The following is a 21,582-nucleotide window of genomic DNA, read 5'->3' on the forward strand; positions in this document are numbered from 1 at the left end:
TGTGTGCCTGCCCTTGGGTCTTATTCTAAATTGCTTTTTAAAGCAGGGGGTGAGGACTCACACCCAGGCCATTCCATTTCCCCTGAGGTTGCCCTGTAACAGTGTAACTTCATTTAATGTGTGCTGTGTAACCAAACACTGCAAAGTCCAGTGAAATAAAATTCTTCTTATCTTTATGCGGCTGGCTCCTTTCATTTAAGGGTGTTGTCATTTGACGGTTATACACTTTCGATGAAAACATTCTGGAGATGTTTCACAACAATGTGAATATACTTAATACTACCCAATTGTACACTTAAAAATGGTTAAGATGGTAAAGCTCATATGTATTTTACTACAATAAAAATATTTCTTATATTTCCTTCTATATATTTTATGGTTTCAGGTCTTATGTCTAGTTATTTTATAAAAGTGTTCTTGACACAGGTTTTGAAAAGAGTATTTTTAGATATAAATGAAATGTCTTATTTGAAATATCAGTAATTGATCTCAACAGGTTATTTTTTACTAGAAAATTAAGTGTCTGATAATTTGATAATTCCGACTATTCTTGCCCTAATAAGCCTTTCAAGATGAGATATAAAATAAATATCAAAGTTAAATTCTGAAAAAAAAAAATTTCTTGTTGTGTGTCTGCAGTTTGGCTTAGGATTGGCTGAGTTCACCTGAGTTAATGTGTTAGCTCTGCTTCAAGCTCACAGGGCCACTAGCCAGAAATTTTCTTCTTTACTTTTTGAATATGGATCCTTACCCTGGGGCATCTGCTCCTGTTATTAAAATCTAGGAACTTAAGCTCTTTTAGTGAAAGCATTCAGTAACCTTGGTTTTGGCCTTGGGCAGGGGATGAGGCAGGTGTTTCCAACGTCACAGCCTCCAGCTGCAAAAAGTAGCCTTCTCTCTGAGGAGACACAGATGACCCTGATCTGGTTCTCCTGCTGGTTTGGGCTCCAATTGTTCTAGACCAGGAACCTCACACTCAAGCAAGTCTGCACCCTTACTATTACACTTCTCCAGTAGTACACCCTCTGTCCTGCATACTAGGTGCACCCCCTTCCAATGCAGTACCAGTTCCCCAAAGTCTCTGATGTGGACAGGTGCACCTTTGTCAACAACAGCATAGAGACAGTACAGCACCTTCCCCTCCCTCTGTTAGGCTGCACTGCCCTAATACAGAACACCAGCCTCAGTTTCCCTCAGCCAGTGAAAGGAAACAGAGTTTGAGGAAAAGGAAACTGGTTTAATTTGTCGACAAATGACGAGGGCAGCAGACTCATGTCTGAAAGACCACTGTCCTGCTCTTTGGCAGAGTGCAGGGGTATTTATACAAAGGGAAAAGAGGAGGCAGATGGGCAAGGGTCTGCCAAGGGGAGAGGGGAAGGGCCTGCACAGAGACAGGTGGGCACCACTTGCTTTTTCCCACAACTGCTGTTTAACTCCCTTTTCCTTGGAATGCAGGAAGACAAACCTGTCAAACAAGGGGGAAATTGCAAGAAATAGGGGAAAGACAAACTTCATGGTTATCTGAGAAACCGGTCAAAAAGAAGGCAAACTTGTCTAATAAGGGGAAAATTGCAAGAGATGGAGGAAGACAAACTTGTTAATTCTTATCTGAGAGACCAGTCATTTGTTGCTACATCAATATAACTGCGAAGACAGTTTAATTACAGCTGTTCTACTCCTTTCTGCAGTACCAATACTCCTGATGTAAGTGATAGTTGTCCATTTATCTTTCAGGGCTGTTGACTTAATTTTGTTGTCATGAGTTGTGAATGCGTGGAGGAGGCAAGCATGGCATTTTCACTCTGCCACCATCTTGCCAGACTCCTTAAGAGGGTCGATCTCATGTTAAGTGTTTTTACCACAATGTCATAGGAGTAGTAGTAATGCAGGAAACTTGGGAAGTAATGATATGTCTATGGTCTTGGTGGTACCTAGTTATCTCCAAGCTCATTAAGTTGTATACATTAAATATGTATAACTTTGTAAATGTCAATCATACCTTACTAAAGTAGTTTTTAGTAAACTATGTATTTTTACTTTGAAATAATTTCAAATTTGCAGCAATGATATAAAGAATTCTCACCTGCCCTTTATCTAGATTCCCATTATTTAACATTTTGCCACATTTACCTTATCATTCTCCCTCTCTCCATATATACGTATTTTCTTCAAATCATTTCAGGTATTTCATCGTACCTCTTTACTCTTTAATATTTCAATGTATATTTCCTATCAACAGGAATATTCTCTTATAATCACAATATAGTTATCATGTTCAAAAAATTTACCTGTACAATGCTTTTATCTAATTCCCAATCCATATTCCAATTTTTTTTTATAGTTTTTTTTTATAGAGGCATGTTTTTATTTATTTATTATATTTGTTTGTTTTGTTTTTGTTTATACATGCACTGGGTACAGTCAGAAGCGCGGGAGGGTGAGAGAATTCACCAGAGCCAGAGTGGGGAGCAGAGCAGGCAGAGGGACTGAGGTACACTGCTGAGGGGAGCAGCGGGCGGCAGGAGAGGTCTGCGCACCATGTGGGATCCTCCTCTGGTGGCCGGGGAGCAGCCGGGGATCGAACCGGCGTCGCAGAGGCCGCGGGCAGCTTCGCAACCCAGCGCTCAACCGCTGCGCCACCGGGGAGGCCCCCATATTCCAATTTTAAGAATCATCTCAATGATGACCTTTATAACATTTTTCTTTCCTTTTCAGTAAATGATCCAATCCAAAATCATGCATTACATTTACAAACCATTTGTATAGTATTCTGGCCAAAAGGCCAGACCAGAACCTGCTCAGGCAGAAATATCTGGTAAGTCCAAACTAAGAGATAATATAAAAAATGTCCTCCTTTAAAATGTCAATGTCATGAAAAACAGGCTGGAGAGCTGTTTCAGATAAAGTCAGTTTTTTAAAAGTAGTGAAAGATGGACAGGAATAGGGAAAAAAATTTCAGCATTCAGACAGATTCAAATATATTAAATTTCACTGATACTTCTTTCTTCTTTGTGGATATTATTTTTCTGTTCTCAGCAACTCTTTTGAATTGATGTTATTATTTCTTGACTATCAGGTACTTGATGAGATCTTACTATCACCAAACCATTGTTCGAGGACTTCAGCATCCACTGACATGTGGTTGGAAAGTGATGTTGAAATCATATTCATTCCCAGCTTAATTCAATACAAGTAGGAACCAGAAGTATTGGCAATTAGAAGATTAATGATGGTGCTTTGTTTAGACTGAGAGGTTGTTATATCATTGAAATAATATTACCTTTGCCCATTGATTCACCCACTATTCAGCACATGTTTATTTAGAGTCTCCTATCTCCAATAATATACAGTGTTAGTTTCTGGGTAATACAATGGAGAGGTAGAAAAAAAATGAGCTCAGGGGTTAAGGTGTTGAAATGAGTCCCCTTTCTGCTTATCCTGACCAGGGCCTTCACTATAAAAAGCGAAGTTGCTCAATCTGCCTTCTCAGCCTGAAAGGAAACTATATGCCCAATTATAAGTACAAAAATACTCTTTGAGTTAAGCAAGCATATTTTATAAAGTACCTACCGTCATGAATTATCTGCACAAATTTCCCTCTAGTCCCTTCAGTGACATGTAAAATTGAGAAAGCAACTAAAAATAAGATTTAAAAATAAGTTAAATCTTCTAAAATTGCTGCCTTGGAGAGTACCTTAGGGCCTCTGATCCCTAAGCCCTAATGCGTGGGCCCAATTTTGAGGAATTTCTCATTTTGTGACTTGCCTCTATTTTCCACAATCCACTCAGTTGTTAATTAAACCCAGGGCAACGTCTCCATGGCAATGACTGGCATCTGGAGACCACAAGAGAACCAGCCGCTACCAATAAATATAATGAAAATGCCAACCACTCTGTGGTCACTATTGCCTGTGAATTGTGGTTTGACAATTGGCATAAAATGGCCAATTGGTCTGGGTTTAAATCCCCAGATCATCATCACAGTTCAGTAGAGATCAGTGTCTCTTCCCCGATGTGATCTTTCCCCACTTACTTCACTTCAACTTGGATTCTGTCTCCTGTAACTTCTGTGTCTCTGGTTCCTCGTAGGGTGAAGGAGAGGGAAGTGGGAACTCATTTCTGAATGACAGACTTTCACCTTGGATTAGCACCTACAACATTGAGAAACTGGACAGAGATAATATCTCTTCCCCTGCAGGACCAATATTTCTCAGGTAAGAGAAGGGCAGAAGGCCTGTCCTGGGGCAGAGGAAAGAAAATGCAGAGACAGCCACAATGAAAGATGTGGACTCCAAACAATGTTGCCTAGGATAATTTAGCTTTGAAATGAATTTCTGCAAACCTATACAAATAAATTTTATATATATTCAAAATTAACTGACTCATTGTTCATCCTAAATTTATATAGACACTGTCTTGATTCTGATTTGGCTCATCACTCAACAATATTTTAATCACAAAAGCTTTTGCTCTAATTTAGTAAGAACACTTACCATGACATCTACCCTATAAATAAATGTTTAAGTACACAATATAATTTTGTTAACTATAGGCATAATATTGTACAACAAATATCCAGAACATATTCATCTTGTGTAACTAAAACTTTACATCGATCAACAGCTGCTCCCCACTTCATTCATCCCTGTGGTTCTGAAAACCACTATTTCATTCTCAAGTTCTATCAGTTTGACTCTTTAAGATACTTCAGGTAAGTGGAATTAATCCTTCTGTGACTGCCTTTTTACTTAGCATAATGTCTTCCAGGTTAATCCATGTTGTCACATACAGCAGAGTCTGCTTTTTTTCAGGTTGAATAATATTCCATTGTGTGTATACATCTACAAAATTAAACAGTTTCTTGTGGAATTGTATTAAGTGGAATCTAGACAAAGTGGCAATACCTAATAAAGGTCAAATAACTTAATGGGTGTTTTGAAAATAATTATAGTTGAAAAATAAAGACACAGAAACCCTGCCCCATGGAAATACAAAATCAGAAACACTAGCATAAACTCATAGAGACTAGGTAGGATTGGGAAAAGAACACATGGACAACTGCTATACTGAAAGAGGAAGTTATTTCTTTTTTTTAAATAAATTTTATTTTTATATTCCCCATACAATTGCACCCCCCTTATTTTGACCCCAATCCCTCCCCACCCCGCCCCCCACCCCCCATAGAGTGTCTCTGGTTCATAGTTTTTTGTTGATTTTGATTTTCACTTTCTTATAGTTATTCATTTCCCTGCTCCCTTATTTAAGTTTTCTAGATTCGGGCCTCCCCGGTGGCGCAGCGGTTGAGCGCTGGGTTGCGAAACTGCGCGCGGCCTCTGCGGCGCCGGTTCGATCCCCGGCTGCTCCCCGGCCACCGGAGGAGGGTCCCACATGGCGTGCAGACCTCTCCTGCCGCCCGCTGCTCCCCTCAGCAGTGTACTTCGGTCCTTCTGCCTGCTCTGCTCCCCGCTCTGGCTCTGGTGAATTCTCTCACCCTCCCGCGCTTCTGACTGTGCCCAGTGCATGTATAAACAAAACAAACAAACAAACCAGCAAACAAATAAATAAAGCATGCCTCTATAAAAAAAAAAAAAGTTTTCTAGATTCCTTCTATGAGTGAGACCATCCGGTATTTTTCTTTTTCTTTCTGGCTTATTTCGCTGAGCATGATCCCTTCCAGCGCCATCCATGTTACTGCAAATTGCATGTGTTTATCTTTTTTGAATGCTGAGTAATATTCCATGGTGTATATGTACCACATCTTCTTGATCCAGTCATCTATTTTTGGGCATTTGGGTTGTTTCCAAAGCTTAGCTATTGTAAACAGTGCTGCTATAAACATAGGGGTGCAGGTGCTCTTTGGAATTGATGTTTCTGTGTCCTTTGGGTAAATACCTAGGAGTGGAATTGCTGGATCATATGGAAGCTCTATGTTTAGTAGGTCCAGAAATCTCCACACAGCTCTCCATAGTGGTTGGACCAGTTTGCACGCCCACCAACAGTGCAGGAGAGTTCCTTTTTCTCCACATAAGAGGAAGTTATTTCTGACATAATAAATATTTCAGGAGGAAGCCTAGTACTATGGGAATCACATTCATCTGAAAGACACAAGATCATCCATTCAGTTACATTCTGATTTCCCTGTGCCACACATATCTCTAAAAGATGGACCTAAATTTTAATTGGTAGACCAATACCAAAATTGTGTCCTATTTTCTCTTATGGAAATGTCAAAAGCAATACTGATAGACTAATAAGTTGGAATGATACTCCCCAAAGAACTTAATTGAGTTGAGTTATGTTATGTTTATGATAAAGAAGCAGAGGGAAGGAGAGGGAGTGGATAGTGTTTTTTATTTCACAAACCTGTATGAACATATATATTTCCTTCATAAATAGGCTGGCTCTGTATGTTTATAGAGCAAAATAGCAATGCTTATTTAATTCTGAAAAGTCAGCATTAAGGAAAAGATTGATCAGTTCAAAATCACAATGTTTATACAAGTAATCACTCTAAGACTCACTCCATAGTTTATCAAAATGTTTACAGGTGACATTCAACTACTATTTGCTCTTCAAAGTCTTCCTTGGAATTATTTGTATTCCCCTCAAGATTTTCAGGATACTTTTCCTGTACTTCTTTTATCATGTTTATGATTAGCTTATAAAATAACTTATTATTTTCTCTCCTCTGAGAAAAGGACAGCGATTTTTTTCCTATTTATATCTGCAGTGCTTAAGACATAAAAGAGATCATGAAATAATAGAATATGAAAATTGTGAAACAATGTATTATAGTCTTTAAATGCCAAGTAAACAGTTGAGCTTGAATCCTAAATACATAGCTCATCAAGCATTATAAAGCATCCACAGACACTCTTAAGTTTATATTTACATGTGACTAAGATGAACTAGAATTTCATCTTTTAACATATCCCATAACCTCAACACAAAATGGAAAGGAAACTCCTTTGCTTTCTACCAGGTATAGAGAAGCTGCATGAGTGATTCTGATGACAGAGCATCCAAATGCCAAAGAATTGGCTTAGCATTTCAAGATCCATAACCCTTGCCTTCTTCCCTTGCAGAAAAGGACACTGGAAAACCAAGTTACTTTAAGTTAGATTTAGAGAAACTTGTGGACCTCCAAATTTAATCCCTCTTAAATTTTCCTCTCTGAGAAAGTACGGAAAAGGCAGTTTCAACAATTTGCCATAGATTAAATGTCCATTATATCACTGATAAAAAAAATCCCGATCCCATCCTCACAGAACGACAATGAAGTGATGAAAGACAAGTATTTATCAACCATGCACTATTTTGAACTAGCTTCTTTCATGCACATGATTTCAATTAATTTTCACTAGAGCCCTATGAGGCAAAAATTACTTTTCTCACCATACAAATGAGAAAAGGTTCTTAGAGAATTTAAAATCTTACCACTAGGACATTCCACAGTCAGAATTAAATCTAAATCTGTCTAAGTTTAAGAACCATTTTATTCCTCCATTACTCAACTGTACATGTGCTTGTAAACTGTAAAATTCAAGGTCATATGTAGAAAATAATTAGTAAGCCTGAGAATTTAGGTCCTGGAATTAGAAAGATAATAATACATTAGTAATAAATATGCCTTCTCAGCAATAAAATCCTATGTTAAGTTTTGAGCCACAAATCAGGGGGAAAATGCAGAAGTAGTAGAAACTAAAGTGTACCCAGTTTATATTTTCCTAAGAATGTTTTAGTTCAATGTTTCTGCAAATGGAAATGAAAAACTAGTTGAATCTGAGAAATGTCAAGAACCTTTTCCTGTACTGTTAAAATTAATTTGGAGTCTCAAAGTTGGATATACGCTGTGTCTGATTTTTTTTTTAAATACTTCTTCCCATCTTAAAAAAAACTGAAGGAAGGAGGAATGTGAGTTTAGAACTCAAAATCAGAACTGTGCTCTATGACTGACTTCCTATTACTCTACAAAGTTTCAGCGATTTCTCATGGCGCTTTCCTCTCTTTCTCAGATTGTCTCCTGATGATGTTCCTTCCATGGAGCAGGTCAATGAGACCTCAGTGAGGGAGTTTGTCTTCCTTGGCTTCTCCTTTCTGACTGGGCTGCAGCGACTACTCTTCGTTGTATTTCTGCTCGTCTACCTGTTCACTCTGGGCACCAATGTCATTATCATTTCCACCATTGTGCTGGACAGAGCCCTTCACACCCCCATGTACTTCTTCCTTGCTGTTCTCTCTTGCTCTGAGACATGCTACACCTTCGTCATTGTACCCAAGATGCTGGTGGATCTGCTGGCTCAGAAGAAGACCATCTCCTTCCTAGGCTGCGCTATCCAGATGTTTACTTTTCTCTTCCTTGGCTGCTCTCACTCTTTCCTGCTGGCAGTCATGGGCTATGACCGCTATGTGGCCATCTGTAACCCTCTGCGCTACACCGTGATCATGGGCCCAGGGGTGTGTGTGGGCCTGGTGGCTGTTGCCTGTGCCTGTGGCTTTACTGTTGCACAGATCATCACCTCCCTGGTATTTCGTCTGCCCTTCCACTACTCCAACCGACTCCATCACTTCTTCTGTGACATCTCTCCTGTCCTCAAGCTGGCATCTCATCATACCCACTTTAATCAGATTGTCATCTTCCTTCTTTGTTCATTGGTCTTGGTTATTCCTCTATTTTTGATCTTGGTATCATACATTCGCATCATCTCTGCCATACTCCAATTTCCTTCCACAGTGGGCAAATACAAAGCTTTCTCCACGTGTGCTTCTCACCTCATTGTTGTCACTGTCCATTATGGCTGTGCCTCCTTTATCTATCTAAGGCCTAAATCTAACTACTCCTCAAGTCAGGATGCTCTCATATCCGTATCCTACACAATCTTAACTCCATTGTTCAATCCAATGATTTACACCTTGAGAAATAAAGAGTTCAAATCAGCTCTTCATAGAGTTGTGGGGAGAACAATTTCCCAGCCACAAAGTTAACCTAGCCACTGGTCTTTCCAATCAGTAAAGCAAAAGCAGCAATTTCTCCCAAACAGAAATGAACACACAATTGAACACAGTGTTCAATGACAGAGACCATTTCTCCTGCATTTCCAAGTATAAAATTCAGGAAACCACAGTTTCTTGACTGGATTGTGTAGAGTATTGCCTATTGAAGGTTTGGTTTCTTTGCTTGGTTGGGTGTTTTGTTGGTTTTGCTTTTTTTTTTCAGTTGAGGAGAAAATATTGGATGGCTATTATAGGAAAAAATAGGTGTTCAGAATTCTAAATTGTGACAAAGACTGTTAGCCAATTTCAGTCAGATAAGAAACCAGCCCTGCAGAATATTGAATAACCCCAACCTCCTGTTTTAAGGGCTGTGGAAGATTGTATATCTGCATTGCTCTTTTTCTGAATGCTCCCTGATCTCAGTTTTCATTATCATCAGGTTGCAATTTTTTAATGAGATAATGTTTTATAAAGTACTTGTTGGCTTGTTGCAGTATTTGGTATATAAGATATATCCAACTAATGTTCAAGTAGAATATTATACAAAAATCTATCCACTTTTGTGTCTCACATACACAGGAGCTGATTTGTCAATAATTTTTGTGCAGGCAAAAATCTGAACTTAATCAGAATTTTTTGCAGCTATTTAGAGGGGTAATGGCTAGAAGGCCATTGGCTAAAATGGCCAAGAAAAGCAGGCTAAATTTAAAACCATTTCATTACTAGAAAACTATGCAAAGAGCCAGCATTTCATGTCCTCCATGCAACTCTGGAGTTTACGTGTGCATTTCAGTTCTGAATCTGAATCAAACATTTTAGTTCTCTCTCCTTCCTACAAGAGTGAGTGGAAGCAGGAGTTCCATGGAGAGTGCTGTCTCCTCGCTTTATCTTTTTTTTCAAGATCCACTTGTCTACAAAATCATCTGGCTGAATTATTTTATTTCAAAGTGCTTTCCTTGTCCTGCTCAGTCTACTCATCAACGATGTTCACCTTCCAGGGATTGAAGCCAGAGTGAAGGGCGTGGGGTATTTCATTCCTGCGTCCTGTTTTATTGTGGGATGCAGTGCTTATGTGATTCTTCCATACTTTGAAGCTTGAGATTTGATGAGGGCAGAGCCTGAAGATCACAGAAGCTGATGCAAAATTTATTTAATACCAAAGTCTCCCTTCCTTGGGTCTATAGTTCAACCAAGGCCTCTCGTCTATCAAGTTGCCTCATGAAAAGGAATGAACTGATAACTACAATTTGAATCAGTTCAATGTGCTAGTTGATCAAGCCTGCACTGTGTGTAACTGTTTTAAAATGTTACTTTATTTGCAATTTAGAGCAGCCCTTAGAAGTATATATTATGATAATGAGAAAACTGGCACGCAGAGAATTAAAATGTCTTGGATGCTATTGAGTAGAATTGATACTGAGCCCACATCATCTGCTTCCTTTATTAATGTGCCTGTGGTGCTCATGCCCAGCCCCTTGCAAACACTATGACTTTTTTCATTAACAGAGTAGAATGCATAAGTAATCCTCTTCAACACTAGACCACTAAGCCATGTCACAGCTATAGAGAATAAGCACTGACATGCAGCAAGTTCACTGTGTGTTTAAAGATCATGTTTATTGGAATTCTTCTTCTGGCATTTTATCCTTTTTTTTATGTGATTGTATAATTAATTTGAGCTTGGACCTGTCCTCATAGGTTGGAACAAAATATCTTGCTCTCCTTCTTTCTCTTTACACACACACACACACACACACACACACACACAGAGTTAATTTTAACGCCACTCTAGTTGTATGTCACTTGCAGGAAAATGGTAAGAATTTTAGATCTGGGGATGGATTCAGTGAGAAATCAAAGTCCCTTAGGCCTTCTAACTAGTCTTTGGATTCCAGTTGAGCTTACAGAGAAATCAGCATTTGAGTTTTGGGCAAAAATAGTCAAAAATAATAAACTAGAATTTAAATTACCCATTTATCATTGTCTCTTATATGTATATCTCTGTTGAATACATCATAGGGGAGAGTAAACTACAGCAGAAGAAGGCATTATGGAACATTTGTGACTTTGGTCAAAATACAGTGTAATAGCACTAAAACTAGGTTTGTAGCCTATCAGTCTGGCTTTGTGTATTAGGACTAATTATCTAAAAGACCCTTTAACATTGAGCAGACCAATCATGATTCAAAAAAAATGTAACTTGAAGACTATTAGTCTAAGTTATCTACAAAAAAAAGTACAAAAAGAATAGACTCAAGTTGAGAAACAACACCTAAATAACCACTACAAGAGGCCACCACAGATGAGTAAGTTTGTGCTTAGCTAGCAAAGATTGTATCACTTCAAGGATGTAAGTTAATGAAAGATTTTATAAAACATAGTTTTTTGTTTTCTTATTTATTAATATATATATCAGCTTTGACATTCATATAAAGATCAAGAGTTGACTAAGTTGATTGGATAGATACACTGAGAGAAAAAATATCAATGCATTATCTTTTTCTAAATTAGCATCTTCCCTAATTATTTTAATGAGATAGTAATAGGTTTACACATTTTCAGAAAACTAGGCATTGTAAAATAAAAGATCTAATTTTACCTGGAATCGCTCAGTTCTGGACATCTCCCTGGACATCTTTCACTTGAGAGGGCAAATCCTCAGAAAAGCACATATGTATTTTTTTATAGGTGTACAGTCATTTTCTTGTTACTATCCTTGCAGTTAAAATAAGTCTGTGCTACAAGTATACGTGTATTCAATGACCAGAAATACAAGCAGTATAAGTCAAGTTGGAAGAATGTGATCCACTGACAGCAAAAAATATGGCATAGAAAACTCCATCTCTTAGCAATTAGCCATAGTCCTCCTGCATTGACTGACCCAACTTTCACGTGTGAATGCAAAGTCCTCCAATGTTCACTGAGATGGCTTCCTAATTTTTTTTTCACCAAAACTCTCTACTTCCTGACATGATTTCCCCAACTATTGAGCTTTCCTTCATGGAAGCCTTCTGGAACTTAATTTCACTTTCTGTTTCTTCACTCCTTATGTCTCCATCAGGAAGTTGCTCATTTCCCCTGATGAAACTTTATTAGCAAGGTGGAAAAAATACATATCAAAACATAATGCAGTACTCATTCCCAAAGGAGGTGATAACACAACCAGGGAGCAAATGTCGTATCTCTACGTGGCAAATGACCAAAAGCGACATTGCGGGTTAGGGTCAGTGGTGCATTCACTCAGATGAATGGAGAGATGACTTCCACGTGGTTATGATCCACAGAAATGTGGCAATGGGCTACATGCCCTGCATGTGCCACTGGGTTCAGAATGCTTATAAATAAATTCCTGAATAGCCGTACAGATGATACTCTCAGAGCAAAGAGTTCTGGTATGTATGGGTTCCTTTGGGAGTTCAACACAGCTGTGTTAAAAGGTCAATGAAAGGTGGTAGCAAAATAGAAAATTTAAATTATGTGCCTCAAAATGTACCTAGAAATATATTTAACAACTTCCAGTCAAGGCTTGTTAAAATAAAGCCATAAGGAAATTTTTCTCAAGAGTACAGGATAAAACCTGCATAAAACCACTGGCCAAATCTCAGCCTTGACTGTGTTCAAACAAATCTTCCTGTGAGTGCCCACCTTTCTAGCTAAATTCCTGTCCCTGGTCTTGAGACTACCTCTTATCACACAGTTGTGCTTGCATCTGCTTCCCTACTAGATCAGATGGATTTTGTGCAATTATTTATCTTTGTGCCACTGTACACCTAATGCAATGCTTTCTAAATCACAGCTTACAATGTGTGGTTGCTTAATAAAAGTCATTCCCTGACAATAATTTCCAGAAGAGAATTAAGAAATCCAATTGTTTGACTTTTAATTCAATTGTACTGTATTGGTTACAAAAGCAGGAATCCCCCAAAGTGCCAACTCTGTCTGCCTTCATCAAACCCTGCCTTCAACAATTACCCTCTGTCATCAACTCAGTCTTCCTGTAAATCTCCAGTTGGATAACTTGGTTTCTGGTGAATTCTCAGAGTCTTGTAACCTTTTTGTCTGAATGTAGCTAAAATGCTCTAGACTCGAAGAATACTTATTTACATTTCTAGTGTTTTATAGAGATGAAAAGTGGTTGTTTTGTAATCTGAATTCTCTTCTTTTTTATCTTATCCTCTTCCCATGTTAAATAAGATGTCCTTGTCCAAATTGAGTCATCTATTTTCTTTCTTGCTTTGGCCCTCCTGAGTCTCGGAGGGCCTAGTCCTTAAATCCCAGAGGTTGTAAATACTATACGTCCTAATTATAGAATCTGAATTGACATCTGACTATAGACCAGACTATTTTCAGCCTCTTATTTAAGACTTTAAAAGGTCTGGACATCTAAACAGCCCTTTGTGAAATATTTCATGCAATGTCTTCCAGTCACATTCAGGATGAGTGTCGTTGTTTTTTATAAGGGACCTTCTACTGCTGCCTCTTTTGACATTCAAAACATTTACAAGACTGTGAGTCACCCAACTCAAAGACTATGTCAACTTCCTTGACCACCTGAGTTTTAGTGGGTAAGTGTATTTTCCTAGTCAGTTACTATCTAATGAAAGAAACATTTTCTATCAAAGATTTCAAATGCAAATGTGTTTTCACCAAAGTTGTTGAAATGATAAAGTCTTCCACTCAGATTGAGCATACACACACAAATAGAAACACACACAAATATACTATGTCTTATGTTGAATTGAAGTGCTGAGAAAAATCAAGTAACAGAAATAACTAGGGGACAGGAAGTTTCATCAGCATAGATTTATTTTTGAAAAAATGATGATTTTTGATAGTAATAAAAAAGTAGGAATGATATGGATTATAGTAGAAGAGCAGAGAATAAATATCATAGTACATGAGAAAATTCAGAAACAAAAGAAAATTAAACCACATCATCATTAATTAAGTTTTTGTTTAACATTTCTTATGTACCCTGTACTGGGGTAGGGGGAAGGATGCAGCTGGTCATTCAGGACACATTGCTATGCCCCCTGCCCCCCAAAAATAATCTAGGTAAGGATATGAGATAGTTTATATATTTGTATATAATTTGTGTGTGTGCATGCAAGTTAATTATAAATGAAAGATAATATCTAACCTAATCACCATATACATATGATTTTTTAAATCTATTAAATATTATGAAAAGAAAGAGCACTTCAGAGTCTAGTAGTCAGGGAAGATGTATTAGAAAATATGGAACATAAAAGGGAGTTGAATATAAAAAATAATATAGCTACATGAGTATATGAAAGACCATGAGAAGAAAGTATAAAAGCAGTACTTGGCTAAGATGAAGAATAAAGAATATCTTAGCTACAACCAAATTCTTATTTAAATCTCAGAAAAAGAAGCTGATGAATTAAGAGGATTCTGAAAACTATATGATTTTCAAAACTGTGATGACAATGAAGCAACATCCTTTTGATCTTCTCCTCCATAGCCTTGGCTTATCTCTTTTCCTATTCACAGCAGTCATTTAACTCAGTTTTCTAACCTAGGACTTATAGAGAATAAATGTCATATAAAATTTGATATTTCAAGAAGCTTAGATAATAAAAATTGGATTATTCCCCAGACAAGTCAGACAGAGTTAAGTGAGTTATACTTGAACAAGCAGCACTGAACCATAATTTAGTTTCCTGGAAAAAGTATGTGGGGATAAGTACTCTCCTTGGCAAGATGAGGAAGAGGAATACAACGTGGTAGAAGAGACCAGATTAGCAGCTAGAAGACCTGAACTCTGATACTGACTTTACCTTGGGAGCATATTATTTAGTTTTGTTATATTCTATTTAGTTCAAAAACTTTGAAACCTTTCTAACCCAGAAGCTATACTACATGCTTCAGATTCAATGATAAAGCCCATCATCCCTGTATATAAGAAGTTTATGATCACTAGAAAGACCCAAACAGATAAGATGAATGCAATGCCACATACTAGGTGCTATTATTGGATTGGCATAGGTTATTTAGCTCAGGAGGTGACGCCTCACCTTTATCTGTAAGACAGATGCTTTTGCAGTCAACAAGGGTGTGAGTCATGGTCAAAATGAAGTAGGTTACAGTAGAGCAACATGTTTTCTGCAGAGCGTGGTACAAAGAAAAAGGCTTGTCATAGCAGGTGTGTGGACCTCAGCAAAGATGGCAGAGATGACTAGCAGGGCAGGTGTACAAGAGTGTCATGTCAAGCAACTGCTTTCATTTTATAGCCATTAAAATAACCATCAAGGGCCCTCCCTGGTGGCACAAGGGGTTAAGCACAGCACTGTGAAACTATCAGCAGCCTCTGCAGCATGAGTTCGATGCCCAGTCGGTCAGGGAGCTACCCCATGGTACAGCAGACCTCTCCTGTCTCACCTGCTGCTTCCCTCAACAATGTATTTCAGGCAGTCTGCCTGTTCTGTTCCCCACTCTGTCTCTGGTGAATCTGCTCATCTCCCCTGCACCTCTGGTCTATACCCCAGTTCTTGTATGCGTAAATAAATTTTTTTTTAAATAGCCATCAAGCTGGAGATGTTGAGTGGTGCAGTGTCATACTTGGTTTCTCCTGAATTTCTAAACCTGTTTCTGAAAGTAAAAATGATTAGGACTCTGGATGTTGTTATTATGAAGTAAATGCTATTTGTATTATGTTATGATTTATAGCAATAAAATAGCTTATACATGAGAGCAATCGTTCCAAATGAAACACATTGTAACGTGGTATTGTACAAAGTTAAGGGAAGGAAAAATTGAAGTTAGTTCCTTGGAAATTTGGCTTTCAAAAAGCTATTGTGACTGCTTCCTGACATGTATGCACTGGTAGAAATTTTTTTTAAGGGTGTGCTATGGAGAGAGCCTTGGAGAGAAATCAATTTCCTCAGACCAACCAGGGCCTGTGATGAGGCTGTTCTGTCTCTCAGAGAAAAAGTTCCATACACAGTTCCATTGAAAAATGATTCATGAAAATGAAATCACTAGTCGCAGCATGAGAAATCTCCCTACCCATAAATCACCACTCCTATCTAGCTGTTCTCAGCTAAAAACTTTAAAAATAATAATGATGATCACTGTTATCACACCACCCACCTTCTAATAGTATTTGCTTACCAATATCTTTCCTTACTTGACCTCGACCCGGTCACCATCCACAGTGACCGCCAGTGATCAGGGGCAGGTGTATCCATCTGCACAGATGGATGTTGCAAAATGGTATATGCAACTTAGATATGTGAATATCCCAAAAGTAATTTGTCTATTATTTTTGAAAAATAATAACATCAGTTTTTGGAAGCAACAGACTATTCTTGTTTACTTTTGGGCAGTAGCAAAGAAGACATGGAAATATTCTGGGCTGCATGAAAGAGATGTATATTTAAGATCATCAAATTAAAATATGTTTATTATTAAATATTTGGAAATTAAAAATATATCAGAAAACAAACCATATCACCTCTTATCTTATTATAAATATGACTTTGTACCTTGCTTTTTCTCTCATGTTTTTGTAGCTTTGGAAATATCAAACAGTTGCTTCTTTCAAACTTTGCTCATTTCTATAGTGTAGTTAATCATTCTATTATTGAACGTTAATAATTTCTTGTAAAAATTATCTAAGGTACTATCTTTATCTAGATAGATTGAGATGGGGAAGAGAGGATGGAGAGAGGTCTATATGCTGAATCTGGAAATGTGATACCTGACTTGAAGGGCCTGGGGAGGCATTCTGTTTACAAGGATAGTTATCATTTTGTATCCCACACTCATTCACAGAAAGAAGTTCTCCAAATGCCCAATTTCAATAGAACCACTGTGGTCACACAGTTCATCTTGGTGGGTTTCTCTAGCCTGGGGGAGCTCCAGGTGCTGCTTTTTGTCATCTTCCTCCTCCTGTACTTGACGATCCTGGTGGCCAATGCTACCATCATGACTGTCATCCGCCTGAGCCGGCCCCTGCACACCCCCATGTATGGATTCCTCTTCATCCTCTCCTTCTCTGAAACCTGCTACACCTTCGTCATCATCCCTCAGCTGCTGGTCCACCTTCTCTCAGCCACCAAGACCATCTCTTTCACGGCCTGTGCCACACAGCTCTTTTTCTTCCTTGGCTTTGCCTGTACCAACTGCTTCCTCATCGCCGTGATGGGATATGATCGTTATGTGGCGATTTGCCACCCCCTGAGGTACACGCTCATCATGAACAAGACGCTAGGGTTGGGGTTGGTTTTTCTATCAGGAGTCACAGGTTTCTTTATTGCTTTGGTGGCCACCAACCTCATCTGTGAGATGCCTTTTTGTGGCCCCAACAGGGTCAACCACTATTTCTGTGACATGGCACCTGTTATTAAGTTGGCCTGCACAGATACCCACATAAAAGAACTGGCTCTATTCAGCCTCAGCATCCTGGTCATCATGGTGCCTTTTATATTAATTCTCATCTCTTATGGCTTCATTGTTAACACCATTTTGAAGATCCCCTCAGCTGAGGGCAAAAGGAAAGCCTTTGCCACCTGCGCCTCCCACCTCACTGTGGTCTTCGTCCACTATGGTTGTGCCTCTATCGTCTACCTTCGGCCCAAATCCAAGTCTGCCTCAGACAAGGATCAGTTGGTGGCAGTGACTTACACTGTTGTTACTCCCCTACTTAACCCTCTTGTATACAGTCTGAGGAACCAGGAGGTAAAGACTGCTCTGAAAAGAGTTCTGGGGATGCCAGTGGCAAACAAGGTGACTTAACAAAAAGTTTAAATTAACTATAGTAGTCACAAAAGCCAAAGCACTCTGTCCCTTTGTCAGTCCGAACATGACTTGGACAATAGATCCAAGACAAAGACCACTGGCACCTTTTTTCTTTTCTCCCCTTCCAGAAAAGAGCAAGTCCATCTATATGGTACATTGTTCAGTGCCTAATTAAAATCAAAGAAAACTCAACTTGGCAAAAGAAAAAATCATGATAGGCTTTTAGAAGGGAAGATACAATACTCAAAATGAGGATGGTAAGGACTGTTTTCTGGTTGGATAGAGAAACCAGGATCTGAAGTTACTGGGAGCAGCTCATCCGGGACACAGGCTTTCACCAAAGAGTAAACCACTATGTACCAGGTTCCGTGAGAAATAGGAAAATTAAGATGAATAAATTGATGGTTTATGGAAATGAAGGAGTAGGTAAATAGGAAATGGAACAAGAAAAAACATTACAATTATATCCAGACAATCAGAGTTGTTCAAATGATGTAAACAGAGTCATGAGAACCAAAAGAATAAATATTGCTTCCTTCTGAAAGAAAAAAGATTTGTAATAAGTGAGATGAGAGAAGAAGGGGGAAATTTGAACTGAGCATTATGAAGAACAAGATCTCAATTATAAAGGAGCTGGGTTTTCCAGTGACCAAAATGTTGGTCAATGTTGATATTATTCAAACTATCTTTTTTTTCAAAATTTAATAAGTTTATTATTATGCTAATTATGAATGAAAAACACATTTCATTTTTTGTTTGCAGTTTCACTTTGTTTTCTCGGGGCTAAGTCTTTTAGTGGATATGATTTTATTTTAATAAAGGACTTAGCCAACAATGAGATCTTCAGGTTTGCTGCTACATGGAACATAGTGCTCTGAAGGGTCAGAAGTATCTTTAACCTTCCCATTGACAAACATTATGACAGACACAATGTAAAAGCTTATATGAATGTAACATTTTACTATAATAATTTGAACTGCAAATACTAAGCAGAATTGGTGTTAAAGCCTAACTCTTTTTTTCAAGCCATATAATGCAAGAAATGATATTTTTAATTATTGGCACTGGTGAAAACTTGATTTTTTTCATCTGTAGAACTATTTTTTTTTCTGAGTGAATATGTGTACCATCTAGTTAGCACCGTGCTTTATTCTGCTGGGAGACACAAATGCTGATAATTAGATCTCTCTTTTGCACAGTGACCCAATCAATCCTAGAATGCAAATCTTCTGTTTGTTAAAATTACATTGCAGCACACAAGTGAAAACCTACATTATCATATAAACAAGGAAAAGATTTTTAAATCATAGGTTCACCAAAATGTTCTGTTCCCTCCATAAGCACCCTGATTCCCTGGTACAATGAACACTCATGTCCAGTAGATTAATTTGCTGCAAATTAGGAGATTGGTTTGTCTGCATATTTCAGTCCTCAGAAGATAAGTCCTACATGTTTGCTCACAAAACCATTCATAATGGTTGTAATTATTATTTTATCTTTTTCTACTTGTGAGATATATTTTCTACTATTTAGTCCGGTGAGGTGTGATTACAAAAATGATTATTTTTTTCTAATACAACAGCTTGAATATTTGGGGAAGATTAAATATGTGCAATAAAAAACCCAGAAGAAAACAAAATCATAAATAGCGAGAATGTTATTTACTCAGTTTCTTGCCCAAGTGTCTCTTGAGTCCCTGCTCATCTTTAAATCCATCAGAACTGATCTAGGGGTGATTAGTGAGCTCAGTGCTAGTGAGCACCAATCAAATAGTCTAATGCTCAAAGTAAAAGGCTCACGCCTAAATGAAAATATGTATAAATATATGCATATTTGAGTGGTTGGGTTGAAATAAAACATTTCAGTCATTCACAGCATTCTTTTGACTTTCTATCTTACCAGCCTTTTTTAATTAATCAGTGAACCCCCTGATGCAATCAGATCCAGTAGACTCGCATAAGCTCAAGGGAGAGGGGTCCTCATACATGTTTTCAGTGATGCAAAAAGGTAGTTTTCTGAGGACAACAGAGATGTATAAGCAAAAATAAGAAAGAAGAGTTGTGCTAAAATGGTAGATGTATAGTTGATGAAATTTCACTGAATCCCATTTAAGGCTGTGTAATTATAGGGGCTGCCGCGCTTACAGTCACTTATAGCTCAGCTCCCCCCTGTCCTGTTATCAAAAATTTGCTCTTTCTTTCTTTGGTCTTCTAAGCTGAATTTTTTAGACCCTGGGGATTCATATTCAGAGGAGAATCAGAGTGCTCTCCACACAAAGCTGAGTAAGTCCCTCTGCACACCAGGCCTTCCCGCACTGACGGTCAGTGGTCAGCGGTCAGTGGTCAGCGGTCAGCGGAAGGATTGTTGCTGGGGGCAGAGGGGCTCCCAGGGGCCCAGTCCTCCCGGAGGGCGTACAGCGCTGTAGTTCTGAGCTGCATTCACCTGTTTCCCAGATGAGTCAAGTCTCCTCGCTTTTGCCCTCTGCAGGTCTCAGCTCCGGCCTTCCCAGAGTCGCGTTCACTGCCCTGCTCTCCACTGCCAGCTGCCTCAGGGACCCCGAGGCCTAGTCTGTTTACTGAGTTATCCAGGCAGCTGAGACCCCCACTTCTTTTCTCCACAGGGGGACTTGCCTAGAAAGAGATTTTCTTTGAAACCCTCAAAAGACAGAAGATTTAATCACTTCTTTTCTTTGAAAGTGGCTTTGTCGGGCCTCCCCGGTGGCACAGTGGTTGAGTGCTGGGTTGCGAAGCCGCCCGCGGCCTCTGAGACGCCGGTTCGATCCCCGGCTGCTCCCCGGCCACCAGAGGAGGGTCCCACATGGCGCAACAGACCTCTCCTGCCGCCCGCTGCTCCCCTCAGCAGTGTACTTTGGTTCTTCTGCCTGCTCTGCTCCCCGCTCTGGCTCTGGTGAATTCTCTCACCCTCCCGCGCTTCTGACTGTACCCAGTGCATGTATAAACAACAAACAAACAAACAAACAAATAAATAAAACATGCCTCTATTAAAAAAAAAGAAAGTGGCTTTGTCACTAGAAAACTGTTTGTTAACGAAAAAAAGATTAAAATCCCACCACTTAGTGGTAAACAGCTAAGATGTAAATTTGAAAAGAAAAATTGTTTGAAGTAGTCTATGAAATGCTGCATTTAACTAGATGCCAGTTTTAAAAGAATAATATTTGTTGTATCCAGTAAGTAGCCTAAAAAATTACCTACTACATGTCTCCAAAAAGTCATAGTTTTATTTTAATATAAATATGGATTTTTATTGTGGGAAAAGGAAAGCATTTCTTGACAGGAGTGGCTGCAAGATTTTCAATTTTGCTCATGCAAATTCCTTTCTGAAAACATACATTAACATAAATGTTAAATAACTAACATTTTAATAAAATTGAGAATATTTATTTTGATCTTTTGTCCTTTTCTCAGCTTTATTGAGAAATAATTGACAAAAAAATTGCAAAATATTTTAAGTATATAATGTCATGGTTAGATACATTGACTGAAATAAAAGTCTCAATGATAGACGAAGAGTTTACTTGATCACCAAAGTGAGAATTCAAACCCAGGAAACTGCCCAACAGATCTTACTCAGTGAGAACTGTCTCCAACAAATCACAAGTTTGAGTTTAGTTTATAAGCTTCATTATGTAGTAGGATACATGCAGAAAAAGAAAGGAAGAATGAGTCACTGATGTAAAAAATGTAGTATTCTTGACAAGGGGCTTTGGGTTATGTTTATAGGGTGAGATCTTTTAATTTCCTGTTATATTGACCCAAAGATGCCAGTTATGCACAGAGGAGGGCAAATGCCAGGATTTAATGGCTA

At 38.4% G+C, this 21,582-nt stretch overlaps 2 protein-coding genes across 2 annotated transcripts; both read left to right on the top strand.

The window, feature by feature from the left end:
• The first annotated feature begins 8,040 nt into the window (after positions 1-8,040).
• On the top strand, positions 8,041-8,985 carry LOC119242314 (olfactory receptor 10K2). The gene has a single exon (XM_037508041.1). The coding sequence runs from the start codon at positions 8,041-8,043 to the stop codon at positions 8,983-8,985; it is 945 nt and encodes a 314-aa protein (XP_037363938.1).
• A 7,821-nt stretch (positions 8,986-16,806) lies between these two features.
• On the top strand, positions 16,807-17,754 carry LOC119240125 (olfactory receptor 10T2). The gene has a single exon (XM_037504487.1). It carries the CDS (start codon positions 16,807-16,809, stop codon positions 17,752-17,754), a length of 948 nt encoding a protein of 315 aa, XP_037360384.1.
• The last annotated feature ends 3,828 nt before the right edge of the window (positions 17,755-21,582 follow it).

Source organism: Talpa occidentalis, unplaced genomic scaffold (assembly GCF_014898055.3).
Source record: "Talpa occidentalis isolate TD23 unplaced genomic scaffold, MPIMG_talOcc4v2.1 talOcc4.12, whole genome shotgun sequence".
NCBI lineage: Eukaryota > Metazoa > Chordata > Mammalia > Eulipotyphla > Talpidae > Talpa > Talpa occidentalis.